Below are 14,731 nucleotides of genomic sequence, written 5' to 3' on the forward strand. Positions count from 1 at the left end.
AGGCAGCACTTACCGTAATTTTCGGACTATAAGTCGCACCGGAGTATAAGTCGCACCAGCCATAAAATGCCCAAAAAAGTGAAAAAAACCCATATATATGTATATAAATCGCTCCTGAGTATAAGTCGCCCCCCCACCCAAACTATGAAAAAAAACCGCGACTTATAGTCCGAAAATTACGGTAGTTTAATGACTAGGCATGAATCTGAGACTTGCTTTTCGGTCTTTTCCTTTTCATTGGAATGTAGCTTGATCAGACCAAAAGCTTTCTCCCCACAAGTGAGTGTAACTGACACTCTTCCATATTAGAATCAATGTGTTTTCAATGTCATATTTGTAATTCCTTTCTATGATATTTAGGTATTATAGCAACAACAATGATTTAATGTTTGAAATATCTTTATTTTGAACTTTTATTTTCTTTGGAAAAGACAATTATAGAATAATGTGAACATTGTGAACATCCATTGTGTGCAAAACATGTTTTTTGAGGAAGACCTGGAATATGAAAAGTTTACATTTTTATTATGAAGATATTTTTTTTTAAAAATCAACCTCATCGGCTCATTTTTTACCCATTTATGCATCTAAGGGTCAGGGTTTCAAACTAGGGTTTCAAACTAGGGTTAAGGTTTCAAAGTAGTACTAGAAATTCTGGTAAAATTCCACAATGGTGGCCTGTTTAGTTTTATTCAATGCTTTTCCCATGAAATCATTTATCTAGTAAAAAAAAGAAAAACGGAATTACTCAATGATTCAAAATTGCAGCTAACATAACGAAGAAAGATTTATTTTGTGGGTTGTTTGCCAAGCATCACAATAGAGGAAAAACATCACGTGACCACACTGGCCTCCAGCACTGTCCCATTTCTCAGCATAATGAGTGGGCAATCCTATTCAACTTGGAACAATGTTTTCTTCCATTAACAGATTTATGCCCTTTAAAACTATTTGCAACTGTTGCTCATTTGCATGGATTAGATCGCCGACAGCGGTGGGAAGAAAAGTAAAAACAACTTTTATGCTTAGAGGAAGGAATTATGGAAGCATGCAAACAACAGGGGTGAAGAATCTGCGATTGTTCAAATTTCCATTGATTCGGAAGAAAAGTAAAAACAACTTTTATGCTTAGAGGAAGGAATTACGGAAGCATGCAAACAACAGGGGTGAAGAATCTGCGATTGTTCAAATTTCCATTGATTGGTTTAAAAAAAATATGTACATTTTGATGCATTAATAAACCAGCAATTGCCAACACGTTTGTTTGTGCTTCTTAAATGGAAAGTGATATGAGGAGTGACGGCGGTCCCTAGGAGTTTAGGAAAGGAATGCCACCCTACCCCACCTCACCCCTGCTTCCATTCATCCACTCACTGCAGTAATTCATGCAAGAGCGGAGAGAGGCAGCATGAAGTCCACTTCCAGCTACTTGCACTTGTTCTGTCTAACCGGCCCACTGAAGTGTTTGCAGCCATGGGGAGAACTCTGAAGTCTGTTTACCTCCTTCCGCTCTTCATTTTCACTGGTGAGACATGTTAAGAACTGTTTGTTTCTTCAACTGGTGACAGTTTATTTTTCTTTTCTTTTCTTTTTTAAGTGTCTTGCTACTCTTACCAACTTTTGCTTATAGTATCAGTGCTCCACAAAGTTATTTGTGTATGTTCCACAGCTTAATATCACAAACAAAAAGTTTTCTTGATGGCTCAGCAAACATTGGTACGGTTTGTTCAAATGTTTACTTATTTGCACTTTGATTCTAACTCATTAAATTTTAACAACTGTAAATGCAGACAGCCATGCATTTTAATGCATCAAAATATTTATTGTGTAAATGCAGAGAGACAAGCATTCACACCAAAGTAGTAGTGCTTGGTGATCCTAATTATATTTTGGAATAAAAGCGGAGAGTTACCTATTTCAAGGATTTGCAATTGACTCAAAAGCATTCTTTCGCTTCCACTTTTTGTGAGTGCACGAGGTGCATTCATGGATTGGCAACAAAACAGGACATCAAAAAAGCAGACGAAAATCTATCATCAATGAATTAAACCTAACAAGACCAAAAATCCAACAGATGGCGAAGAAGTAATACTGTAAACTACGAGGGGGGACAATGAAAACAGGTTTAACATCCCTGACTGGCTATTTTAGAAATGATTCTAAAAGACTATTATTTTTCTCCTTCCCCCTGTACAGATGTATCGGGCTTAAACATCCGAAACAAGCTGCTGGGCACATGCCTTCAAGTGGAGGACAGTTTCCCTGGAGGGAGGGTCTCGCTGGGACAATGCGACCCACATTCAGCCTTCCAAGAATGGCTGTGGCTGCCTGAGAGCCAGGCCCTTAGCAACCAGTACACCGGCGAGTGTCTGACTGCTCCCCGGGAGCAGTTTGAGGGTGTCCACCTGCAACCCTGCCACCTTCAAAACGGAAAGACCCGGGGCCAGTTCACAGCCGCGTCAGAGGTGGATAGCGACGCAGGTAGCCAACAATGGTCCTGTTCCAAAAAAGGCCACCTGACTTTGCTCGGTAAGGGGCTGCACCTCAGTGCGACACAAGATTCCACATTGGTCTTCCTATCACAGGAACATAAACAGGTAAGGATTTACTCGATTCTTTATCAATTATTTATGTATGTTCTCAGAGGGCGGCCATTTTGTCTTGTACAGTCACTTGCTGTCGACTGAAAATGACATCACATGAGATCAGGCGACAGCGAATATCAAAACGAGACAAAATGGCCGCCCCTGAGATAGAGACAAGCGTGAGGATTTTTTTTTTCAAAGGTAAAAACTATGTTTGTGCCATTCTATTATATATATATACCAGCTCAGTGGCCTAGTGGTAGAGTGTCCGCCCTGAGACTGGAAGGTTGTGGGTTCAAACCCCGGCCGGGTCATACCAAAGACTATAAAAATGGGACCCATTGCCTCCCTGCTTGGCACTCAGCATTAAGGGTTGGAATTGGGGGGTTAGATCACCAACTGATTCCCGAGCGCGGCACCGCTGCTGCTCACTGCTCCCCTCTCCCCCAGGGGATGGATTCAAATCACACGGGGATGGGTTAAATGCAGAGGACAAATTTCACCACACCCAGGTGTGTGTGTGACAATCATTGGGACTTTAATCTTTTAATCTTTAATCTATTTGGATTCACAAGCAGGGCAGCAGGTGGAAGACGCTGGACAACCAGACACTGTGTGATGGGAGGGACACCAAACACTATCAGCACCAAAACCACCAACCACACCACCACCCTCCATTGAAATCAATGGAACCAATCCTGTCTGATATGGACAGACAAGCATGTAAGAATTGTTGTACAAACAGTGGATTTGTAATCCAAGATGCATGTTGTGGTTTCACTTGAATCTACACATTAGCTTTACACTCCCTTAAGCGGAGAATGTCGTCATTTTATCCAAATCTATGTCCAGTTTAATCTGATGTATTTCTCTTCTTCCTAACAGATGAAGCTACATTTAATGATGGAGTCACAGAAAATATTTCAGTAAAAGACGTATCAGATGTTTTTTCCCAAAGCACAAAATCCCCTGAGGATCCTACCATGGTTTTCTTCACTATGGACTATGGTACAGTAATAAACATTTCAGTTGATACCACCTTGTGCAGTCTGAAGAGAGCAAAGATTAATTGCAATTTGCCTACTAAACTAAATGTTTCTTTCCTACCACTAGATGGGGCTATAGTATAACAATAAGAGGGAATGTTTAGACCGGACTGGGATGATATTAATTGTATATTTATTTGCTTCCATCGCTACAGTGAAGCAAGCCATTACTAATAGGATTCATTTATTTATAGTACAAAGAAGTTTAGAAAAGACGCAGTAACATTAATGTATCTGAATTTTAAACTTCATTTTCTACTTCTATGTACAAATACTGAAATAATTTGTTGTACAGCTCTTGATTAATATTGTGTTTGTGGAGTTAAGCACCATTTTTATCCATTTCAGGGGGCGGCCATTTTGCCACTTGTTGTCGACTGAAAATGACATCACAGTTGCCAGGTCACAATCAATCACTGCTAAGCTTCAGAAAACTGGTGAGTCGTGATTGGTTGTGACCTGAGACCTAGCAATTGTAATGTCGTCGACAGCATGTGGCAAAATGGCCGCCCCAGATGGATAAAAACAAGTGGATTTTGCCAGTTTAAGTCATATTCCACAAACAAAACACTGTTAGTCTGCACAGAACGTATTACAAAGAACATTTTTGGGTAATATTACATTTACATTTTAAGAATAAAACCCCTGCCTTGTTTTCATGAGCCCTTTTCCCTACTACACCACTGTACTTTAATGTTGGTCTTGACGGTGGTACTAAATTTAGATGGTTCTTGGTGTAAAGGCCCCAAGAACCACCGGTGTAAATATACTGCACCTCGTGGAAGCCCACAAAACATGTGGAAATGTTTAAACGACTTAATGAGTAGTTGTATCAAAGTAATGATGTGTTGCTTATGTACCTTTACAGGCATGAGCTGGAAAATAACCATGTTGGTTTTAAGCTCTTTGGCTCTCGTGCTTGGAACTGTCATTCTTATTTTCAACGTTTATTCCAATAGGTGAGTGTAAACACACCAACGTAAACTTGAGGTCAATCGCGTCACACTGTCTCAAATGTTTTGTCTGAGTGAACCAGAAGGAAGAAGGTGGTGTGTGTTTTGAAGTCGTACGCTCCAAGACCGGAGGCGGGCATTCCGGGGTCCCCCGTGCCCTGCGAGAGAGCCCCGTTAACAGAGCACGCCATGCGCCACCCGCTCTCCTCCCCTACTATGCAGAGAGGAGAAATCCTGATTGAGTGGAAAGATGGCACGGTCACTCCATTGTATGAAGCCTGAAATGCAGTCATCACAGTGAACTGGCAACAGAGGCCGTGGAAATGTCATTTTGGGCAAATTGTAGTTCAGCATTAACATTTTTTATCTTTTTTTTTTATGCATTTTTACTGCACTTTTTTACAATCTGTAAACACGTTTGTTATGCAAATGAAGTTTGTACAGCTCTAAGATTTCATGTCAATTGTGTAGAAAAGGAATTCTAAAGTATAGCCTAAATAAAGAAAGGAGTTTCTGTTAGTTCAGCTTTAACATGTTTAGTTAAGGATTTTTTTGGGCTCAAAAATAAAAGTCAAGAAAATATAACATTATCTGAATCTCTTAAAACCATTATTTTTTGTACATTTATTAAAGATCGGTTTGCACATACAGAAGATGAATGGCCAAATATTGTGTGTGCGTGTGTATGTGGAAGACAAAGCACACAAAGCCATAAATGTTTACCCATGCCTGCTCCAGTTAGTAAAGGAATAGCATGAAATATCTGAAGAGCACAACATCAGCCTGTAGCATGGAAAATTCACAGCAGGTCTTATTTTTCCCTTCACTTTTGGGGGTTGGAGTGCTGCTGGGAGTGTTAAATCACTTGCATTTCAACAACAATCAGCAGATGTGCCAAAGCCGCATTGCTTTTTGCTCATTTGTTCAAATCAACCTTGAGGGCTTACTTTTAATATTATTTCTTGGCGTTAGGATACAAATAGTGCATGCAGTCTTTAAACTAATGACAGGGAGCCGAATTGAATAAATTGCAAACTGCACCACCGCATGCCACGCCGACGCAAACCACTTCTGCATGTTTGGGAAAAACAAGTTGTTCTTATGCTTAGCGTCATTTCTTCATTCAATCATCCGAACCGCATTTACTGAATGGATCAAGTGAGATCATGTCCAAGTGGTTTACTTTCATTGCCTTAAAAGATCTCAAAAAGTTTGTTACCTAAATGGTGTCCTGCTCAGCTGTCCGTTTAAATTGACGTGCGTTCAGTCTCCTGAAGGATCTTCTTGTCATGACGTCAGAAGTCTAAATGCATTTTTTTTGCAAGAATTATTTGCACTGCCTATTTCCCACGGCTATGTCCAAATATTCACTTTATATTCCCCCACAAATCAGATGCGTGTCATGACTAAGCGGCGCATTAAGATCTCGACTATTTTGTTCCTGCTATAATAAACTTTTGAATGAACGTCCATGGTCACTACAAGTGCATTGTGGGTCATTTGAAGTGCCCTACATATAAGGCACAGGTGTCAAACTCAAGGCCCGGGGTCCAGATATGGCCCGTCACATTATTTTATGTGGCCCGCGAAGACAAATTGTGCATCAAATTCGTGTCATTACTAGAATTGCAAATTGTCTTCACTTTTAATATCTTTTTTTTTTTTATATTTGACCAGTTTTTACTCGTCTGATTTGAAAACGGGTTATTTGTCAGTTTGTTTTGTAGCTTTTACTGTATAGAATATGAGGTGCTCATACATTTATTTGGGTTTTTTTTTTTTTTTTCCTTACACATATTGAAATCCAGCCAGGTGCAAATGTTTGGGCTGAGACTTTGGTATGTACAACCTGGCCCAGAGGGTTGTAATACAGCCTTTAAAGCCATGCTCCATGACAAATGTTGTCAAATGAAATAAACTTGGTATGTACGATGCCATATTGAGGGAATTATTCAAAGGATGAAAGCATTCTGTGTTTGAAAGTAAGGATGAATGGGCTTTTTTGGAGCAGACCTACATTTCCTCCTTTCTGCGACATCTCGGCCTAGAACTTAAACCTCATGAATGTAGACTCAGGACATTTTGCCCCCCCAAGCATGAAATACAAAACACAGAACAAGCACTTGTGGAAAACATGCAGCAAAATGTAACTCATAATAATAAACTCATATAATATATAATAAAAAATTCATAATAATTTCTAAATATTGTTTAAAATACGTAATAGTAGCAGGATTGTTTACTACTTGTTTTCCAAGAAAACAACAAACCATTAAGATGGCTAGGACACATGCAGAATATATCCAAAAATATTGGTAGTATGATGCTGGAAATGGACCCGCCAGGTCGTAAAATAAAAATTTATGGATGTGATTAAGGAAGATGGGCAGACGGCTGGAGTTAGAGAGGATGCAGAGCAAAGGGAGATGAACACAGTGAGTCACCGCTGTGGCAAAACCGGACTCGAGTTAAGCCGAAAAAAAGAAAATATTGTGGACTTTTGACTGCAACAAATAAGAAATGAAAAAAATGGCAAATGTGGTCAAAGGAAATGAGCATTCGAAAAGTCAAGCCCCATATTTGAATTTTCGTCATAGAAGAAATAGAGCCAAAATGTCAATGTTGTATGAGATACAGCTGTGTATGATGCAGTCACCAAATTTGATGTTTGATTCTGAGCGTGTAGCAACTGTGGCCGCTCTAACTTGATTCCGCAGAAAAAAAAAAACTTCTCAGAGGTCCAACAAAAGACAAATGATACATTTGTTCGTATTGTCACCAAAGTTTCCAGGATTTTTAAACATCTGGGTATTGACGACTACATTAGCTTGAGAAAGCATCATCAACCACATGCAAAGGATAAAAACCTTTATTGTATTGATACAAAAGCTTCACCCACCAACCTACATACAAAAAGGCTCAAATTCCAGTCCAGCACCAAAACACGAGTCACAAAAGGTGCAGCTGTGAATCAGCAAACATTGGGTAATTCGTAACGGGGTGAATTGTGAAATAAGAAAAATAAAACAAAACAAAAAAACATGGTAGAACTGATTGTGATAGAACTGTTTCCACACAGTAAAATATAAAAAAAAAGAAAATTTAAATTTGAATTTAAATATTGAAATTGTCCGGACTGACATTGATATTAACTTGGAGCCACACCCACCTAAGTGCTTATTTGGACATTTAAGATATAAATCTCTTCATGAAACGGTTTTTAAAACTACATCGGTACAAAATATAAAACACTGTTTAACTTGAAGACTGGGGAACACAATGTCATCTCTTCTTAAAAAAAATTTTTTTGTGTTATGTTTACAGTCTTTCCACTACAAACGTGACGCAATCTAACAAACACAAAGAACGGAAATTAGCTTCATTTCAACATCCCGCCAATCTGGCAGTTTAACCATGGTCGGAAAAAAAATTCAACAAAATACGCAAAAGCTGCTCAATGCACTTGCTTGGTGGCCTCTGTCGATTTGTCGTTGGCGGCGACGTCGGTGAGTCGCAGGTTCTCCTCGGTCTCTGCGTTCCTCCTGTCGCGTACTTCTCCCTCCTCGTGGAAGCCAACCATCATTTGGTAGATGATCACGCCGATGATGGTGCCCAGAAAGGGGGCAAAAACGGGCACCAGGAACCAACCGTTTCTGACACTGAAAAGCATTATGGGGAATATCGTCAACAAAAGTTCATCATGAAAAGGAAAATGCACGGCGCTTACGTGAAGACTTCGACACCCCAGCCGGCCATTGCGGTAAAAAGACGAGGTCCGAGGTCTCTGGCGGGATTGACGGCGTAGCCAGAGTTGAATCCCATAGACAGGCCAATGACCAGAACCACAAAGCCCACAGTGAAGGCCTCCAGTCCTTGTGGGATGGGATTATTGTAGGGATCCACAATAGCCAGGATGCAAACAATCAGTGCTGCCGTGCCAATAATCTACACAAAGCCAAAAATAAAAATTGGGAGGTCAAGGAATGATGATGATTTTTAGTTTTTTTTTGTCAGCCGTTGCTCAAAATCTTGCCTGATCAAAGAAGCCGTTGACAAGGGTGAGATGTTTTCCGGGATAGGTGGCAAAGATTCCAGCTGTGGCATTTGGGCCAGTGACATTGAACGCACCAGGACGGTCCCACAGGGCATCTGAAAGAAAATAACACCATTGTTTATCCAAGTTAGCATTGTTGTGGTTCAGAGTGCCGTGTCATTTTTTTTTTTGTGAGCTTGGAATAGCAAAACAAAACTCTTCCAAGCCTGGAGCATATTGGCTGGGGATGGAAGATTTTTATCTATTGAATCATTTTTATTTGAGGATTTTGCCATTTCGTTTGAGTGCGTATTTGTTATAGCTTGCAGAGTAGTAAAAAGATGTGCAATTGCAAATACTACAATGTGCCAGACCCAATCAAAAATTTGCCCACACCCAATTTAAAGTTAGCGTTATTTCTTTCGTGTTCAATCATGACTCAACTCCGTTAACAGACATTTAATGTTGTCCGCATATCTTTACATGTTAAAACAACACCACAACAACAAAAACTCTTTTAGCTCACAAAATAGAGTTCACATGTTAAACAATAAGGAACGCAAATAGCACGCTTTTCTCGATACAGCGCCCCCTTGTGGCTATTAAGTATATCAATTAATTGTGTCAATTAATGGTGTTGAAATATGGGGAAAAAAAGAAACATAAATGTATATGCTAACTTGATATTCAAATATTCCCTTTCAAATATTCTACCGAAAAGCAAATTGAGATTCCTTCTTACCATAGTACATTCCAAAAATGATGGCTGCACCAAAGAAACCGCCAATTGTCTGAAAAAGGAAGTACATTGGAAACTTTCTCCAGCGTTCTCTCCCAAGTAGGCAGAGGGCAAAGGTCACCGCGGGGTTCAGATGTCCTCCTGTGATGAGTACATAGACAGTGAACAGCGTTGCAACATGTAACACTTGACGAAGTGAAAAGTGAATTACGCACCTGATATTTGGCCGCAGACTAGGATTCCCAAGGTGGCCGCAAAGCCGAAGGCAAAGTTAACCGTCAAGAACAGACCATGAGAACCACTACTCAACACCAACTGGGCCACGGCACCGCAGCCAAACATCTGCAAAACAAGATGATGCGATCGATTAAACACATCAAAACCAAACAAAACATTTTTCACGTTGTGGAAAGAAAATTCCTGAAAATTTTAAAAATACCCAAAAGTCATTATCTGCTCTGACACCTGGGAAGGGTCCAAGTATTTTCATGAGGGGGGAGGCAGTGCCCCCGTACCCCCCCACACCCATCTAGCTCCGCCACTGACGACACTGAGCTCTCCACAATTCATTCAACATTAAAATAATCAGGAGGTCAATCAACATTCCCGAATGACCTTCAGAGGTTCTAATGTATGTTCCGGTAATTTAAGTGTTGTAATGATGTGATTTGTTAGCCAGTCAAGTTCAAGCCAAGGTAGAATGATCATTATCACTGGAGCAACAAAAGCCCATTCAAAAGAGTCAGCTCAGAATTTTATAGAAGCTCTTTTGTGTCCATATCATCAAGTCACCCAAAAATTTCATGAATGTGTGTCTCGAGCAGATCATTTTCTCCAAACTAGTGATTTACTCCACATGAGGAAAACATTAAAGCTTACAGCAAACATTGCTTACTGTGAGCGTTTTTTTTTTTTATTGGTAGGTTAAGGTAATGTGCGGCTTTAAAGCTCTTAATTTTCCAATAAGACGACAGGAAGCGAAGCATCCAGATTCAAAGCATCTGGATTTTATCATCTAAACACCCAGAGGGTAATGCTCATTAAAATCCAGCAAAAATGCTGACTTTTTTGTCTGTTGCTTTTTTTTTTTTTAAGAGATTCTTAAAAGATTTGGGATGTTTTGATAAGTTTGAGAGTTTTATATTATTCCACTGTGTGAGTAATGCTTTTTTTTGTTTTGTTTTGTTTTCAAAATGTGGTGTCCGCTCAGAGCAACCAACCAAAAAGTGACTGATTCAGCAAGTTGTGGAACGGTGCGGCTAAGGACAGCGCTCTGAACACGCTTATTAAAACCAACACACAGTGTACCAAAACAAACATCTGGTCTTTTTTTGTTTCTTTAGGTCAGCAAGTTAAAATTGAAACATGTCTATGCTTTACTCTATCATTTTTACATCTATTGATACAGCCAGTGTTCGTTTCAATTCATTTTATTCTGAGACATGTTTGGAAAAACTGGCTTTGGAAAGGTTCTGCAAATAAATAGTGCGCTCACACCTACAAACATCTTCCACACCCTCGCTTGTCCCCGACGTACTCGTTTGCTTTGTCACCAGCAGAAACTCAAGTTTCATCATCGGAAGTCAAATTATATTATGCATACGATTGTTCTGCCTCCACACCTTGCGCTTCCATTATGTCTACCATACCTAACATTGTATTGTGTTTATTCATTCTTGCCTTATCTTTTTTTTGGATCCTGGTTTTAAGTTTGCTGTGCATTGTTGATCCCCTCAGGTCAAGAGTACACGCAAAGCTAACATTTACATTGCAACAATTCAAAGAATGCTTGCTTTGTTGTGGTCTATACATAACTTGGAGTTGACTCAACAAATATTGTCACAGAAAATTGATTAAAAGAAACACCATCGGCATGTGGCGCTTAACTGATTACACTCAAGCATGATAGAAAGTGTAAAAAATGACTCTTGAAAGGAGAAGGAGCAAAAGTTAAACATTCATAACAGTCTTGACCACACTGATACAAAACACATCCTCAATTGAAATCACCTTAAGACTTAATCCTACTTCTAAATGAAGAGTGACTATTTTCAAAGTGACAACTTAAATTCCAATCTCAGAATAAAAAAATGATCCATCTATAAGTCCTTACCACAAGGATGAGGGTGCCCAGACATTCTGCCAAAGCCTGGCGAAGCAGTAGGTTGCGGATCTGGAAGGTCTTGGACAATTTTTCCAAATAGATCTTTTGTCTACCCATGGCCAGCGGAAAGCGATCAGCGAGTTTCGCCGAGCAGATGTGAAGCTGGAAGGATCAGACTGGTGTTATAAAGAGCAGAATTTTTGGACTGGGCCTCTGCCAATCCTGAGGGCAGTCCCACCCTCTGCCACACACGCCTACAAGTGGCGCGTCACTATGATTCACAGACAGGTTTGCAGAACGTGCTTTCACTGACGGGCCTTTCCTACAGCTGACAGATTGATTTGTTACATACATATGTGCTGTATTCCTTTTCTGATGGCGCACGACAGTAATTATTAGTTAGACAGAGGAAGCGATGTACTGTTCAAAAAAATGTCACGCTGGCAAAAAATTGAATGAATGAAAATACTTTTGGTTAGATTGACAGGTGTACCTAATGTTGTGGCCAAGTACTACATGTGCCACTTTACACGCATTATTCTGGAGACTTGGTCTGACCTGTTTCCCTTCTGAAACTTTATTCTTCTTCCATCTCTGGTTTCAATGGAGCTGTGAGAACATGCCAGACATTACAAGTCCAGTGTTGTTCAGGTCTAAATCAACTGGCTGTGGCTATTTAATGGCCCAACCCATAATCAAGGTGGATTAGGAGAGGATTAAATTGGAGTTTTGAACAGAGCTGTTTGCGTCATATAAAAAAAATGCAGTGTCGTGCATCACCACCAGCAAGCCCAGCAGGTAAATGCATGAATCATCTCAGTTCAGGTTTACCTGCGTCCGGAATTTTGCTTGCGTCTGGCTGATTAAGATGAACTAACAGTGGTAGTAGAACATTCTCTCCCTGTCTAAAATAAAACAATGAGAAACGCATAAATTGAGGAAGTTCTGCGCAGGTGTGAAACCTGGCCTTACGTTTATTAAGTAATCAGGTCAGGTTTTGTCTATGTGAAGCCCTTTGAGACTGCTTGTGATTTAGGCCTATACAAATAAACTTGACTTGACTTGACTTGACTTGACTTGTCAGGTACACTACCGTTCAAAAGTTTGGGGTCACAAAATTGTTTGGGTGACCCCAAACTTTTGAACAGTAGTGTAAATATTATTATAATAAAATATTATGAATTAAATATTATAAATTATATCTTATATTTGTATAAGATTATATATAATCTATGAATATAAGTATACATATATATTATAAGATTTTTTACACAGAAGATTATATATATAATCTATAAATAATTATCTAAATAAATATATACACTACCGTTCAAAAGTTTGGGGTCACCCAAACAATTTTGTGACCCCAAACTTTTGAACGGTAGTGTACATTCGAGACATGGTGTAGTGTAGCCAGAAGATGTACTTAAAGTACTGTTACTTTATAATTTAAGTTAAATGGAGTCTACCTAATACATTTTACGATATTTATTCGGTACTGTCGTAACAGGGGAATCATTTTTGGTTCATTTTAATCAGTATGATTAACAAATAGTCCAAAACATAAAATTGAAATGTGAAATGTGAGATATTGTCCGACTTTATCACCAAATACGAAACAATAAATCAAATGGTTATAGAATAACATATTGAGAAAAATTCTGAAATGTGTAATTCAAAGTCAAACTATAAGTTTTTTGTCACACTGGATGTTTTCCACCATGTTTCACGTAAATTAAAACTTTGCTTGGGGGTGCTATAGTACTGGAAGAAATCTGTTATTCTACCTTTATTTATAAATTATTTTCGTAAGCAAATAATGGAGGACGGGTACAAGGAATCGTTGTATATTAATTCCTCATGTTTTGGTTGCATCATTTTTCCCCCCAGGTAATTTGGACTGAACGTGGAGCATATTTAATGCTGATTTCAACAAATACTCAACTTTTAATTTCAAATGTATTATAAGCAGGAAAACCAGATGTTCTTTTACAGTGAAAAAAAAAGGCTCAACCAGTGCAAGAGAATGTTGAAGTGAAAACAATACTCCCCAACCACAACTATGAAAAGCAGGGAAATACAGAACAATGTCTGCTTAGGTGTTGCTTGTTTTGCTCTGAAAACAGTTTCAAATGTTTGATGAGCATCGTATGAAGCATGTGTCAACCAGATGTGTTTATCGGTGTAGAGGTTACAAGATGTTTTCCATTGTCATAAAAAGTCAAATTGGCACACTGCTTGGGGAAAGGTAGACAGATTGTGCAACACATTTTTAATGGCAACAAAGTGCGTATTAAGGGAACGTAACTTTTCGTGACTAATGGCATCAGCAGACAGCAATGACCACAATTAATGGCTTCTTCTCATTCCCATGACACGTCATCTGCTTCCCGGTATAAAACGAGTTTTAACGCTCACTCCAGGAAGTTTTTTTCGCATGAATACAAACTCATTCTGCATTGTTGCCGAAGATAAAAACAAGAAACGTGTAATTCAACTATCGCCGCACAATTTTATAACATTGTTGATGTTTACATGATGCGCCACTTTCCCTATAATTAAGCAGGGCTGCTTGAGTCAAAACACATTTTGGCCTTGAACAGCTGTTGATGTTTTCGCACCTTATGACATCCCAATGTGTCAGCATGACGAGAAATGCTGCTTTTCGTGCTGTTGCGCAATCGAGCCGCCAATCTGTCTGCCTGTCATGTCAGAAATACGCCAAAGCATTGGTTTTAATTCAGTATTTGAAATGTCAAGGAACATCTAGTGCGGTTAATAAATTTGTTGCATGTGAGTGAAGTGAATCGACAGCCAATATTTTCAAATGTTTTCCAAGTGTGGGGGGAAATAAAATCAAACTACTTACCCTTTTGAAGATCTGACAACCACAGAATAGAGAGAACACGGAGGCGTTTTTAGAGTAGCAATAAAACTGCAGATCCGGGTCATGATCTTTCACTTGATATTCATAGCTGTTAATGTGAACCCTCAGCATCTAAAATTGAGTTGCCCTTTCACCAGCATGGAAAAACCTTCAGGTGAAATTGGACACCAAAATGTTCAACGCTGTGCCAACCAGCTGGAGAAAATCATCTCTTCCAAAACTTGGATTCATTCATTCATTCATTTTCTATCCCACTTGTCCTCATTTGGGTCACAGGTAAGCTGAGTGAGAACTGAACCCACGCGGAAGGATGGTTGAATGACCCACTGTGACTTTTGAGCTCCAAAATTGATGACATCTCTCCATTTGATACAAAAGATGTTG

At 39.3% G+C, this 14,731-nt stretch overlaps 2 protein-coding genes across 3 annotated transcripts; one reads left to right on the top strand and one right to left on the bottom strand.

Annotated features, from left to right (window-relative positions):
- Nucleotides 1-1,371: 1,371 nt before the first annotated feature.
- Nucleotides 1,372-5,115, top strand: LOC119126994. 2 transcript variants are annotated; one of them, XM_037258635.1, is made up of 6 exons: nucleotides 1,372-1,525; nucleotides 2,197-2,597; nucleotides 3,161-3,308; nucleotides 3,471-3,593; nucleotides 4,500-4,590; nucleotides 4,668-5,115. In XM_037258635.1, exons 1-6 carry the CDS (start codon nucleotides 1,474-1,476, stop codon nucleotides 4,864-4,866), a joined length of 1,014 nt encoding a protein of 337 aa, XP_037114530.1. In that variant the 5' UTR covers nucleotides 1,372-1,473; the 3' UTR covers nucleotides 4,867-5,115. The 2 variants fall into 2 exon arrangements, with proteins under 2 accessions (XP_037114530.1, XP_037114531.1); XM_037258636.1 differs by having other exon boundaries at nucleotides 3,164-3,308.
- A 2,320-nt stretch (nucleotides 5,116-7,435) lies between these two features.
- aqp3a (aquaporin 3a) lies at nucleotides 7,436-14,485 on the bottom strand. Its single transcript, XM_037258637.1, has 8 exons — nucleotides 14,330-14,485; nucleotides 12,292-12,365; nucleotides 11,470-11,622; nucleotides 9,572-9,698; nucleotides 9,360-9,497; nucleotides 8,618-8,733; nucleotides 8,312-8,529; nucleotides 7,436-8,243 (listed from the first exon to the last, which is right to left on the bottom strand). The coding sequence occupies exons 3-8, from the start codon at nucleotides 11,575-11,577 to the stop codon at nucleotides 8,039-8,041; spliced, it is 912 nt and encodes a 303-aa protein (XP_037114532.1). The 5' UTR covers nucleotides 11,578-11,622; nucleotides 12,292-12,365; nucleotides 14,330-14,485; the 3' UTR covers nucleotides 7,436-8,038.
- Nucleotides 14,486-14,731: the final 246 nt, after the last annotated feature.

Source organism: Syngnathus acus, chromosome 9 (genome assembly GCF_901709675.1).
Source record: "Syngnathus acus chromosome 9, fSynAcu1.2, whole genome shotgun sequence".
Classification (NCBI taxonomy): Eukaryota; Metazoa; Chordata; class Actinopteri; order Syngnathiformes; family Syngnathidae; genus Syngnathus; species Syngnathus acus.

What these genes read in the sequence shown, in the direction of transcription:
- aqp3a (XM_037258637.1), bottom strand. Translation starts at nt 11,577, where the DNA reads ATGGGTAGACAAAAGATCTATTTGGAAAAATTGTCCAAGACCTTCCAG. An exon ending in TCAACGGCTTCTTTGATCAG is followed by an intron (nt 8,530 to 8,617) that starts GCAAGATTTTGA and finishes GGCTTTGTGTAG; the next exon opens with ATTATTGGCACGGCAGCACT. An exon ending in TGGGGTGTCGAAGTCTTCAC is followed by an intron (nt 8,244 to 8,311) that starts GTAAGCGCCGTG and finishes AATGCTTTTCAG; the next exon opens with TGTCAGAAACGGTTGGTTCC.
- LOC119126994 (XM_037258635.1), top strand. Translation starts at nt 1,474, where the DNA reads ATGGGGAGAACTCTGAAGTCTGTTTACCTCCTTCCGCTCTTCATTTTC. An exon ending in TCCGCTCTTCATTTTCACTG is followed by an intron (nt 1,526 to 2,196) that starts GTGAGACATGTT and finishes CCCCCTGTACAG; the next exon opens with ATGTATCGGGCTTAAACATC. An exon ending in TATCACAGGAACATAAACAG is followed by an intron (nt 2,598 to 3,160) that starts GTAAGGATTTAC and finishes TGGATTCACAAG; the next exon opens with CAGGGCAGCAGGTGGAAGAC.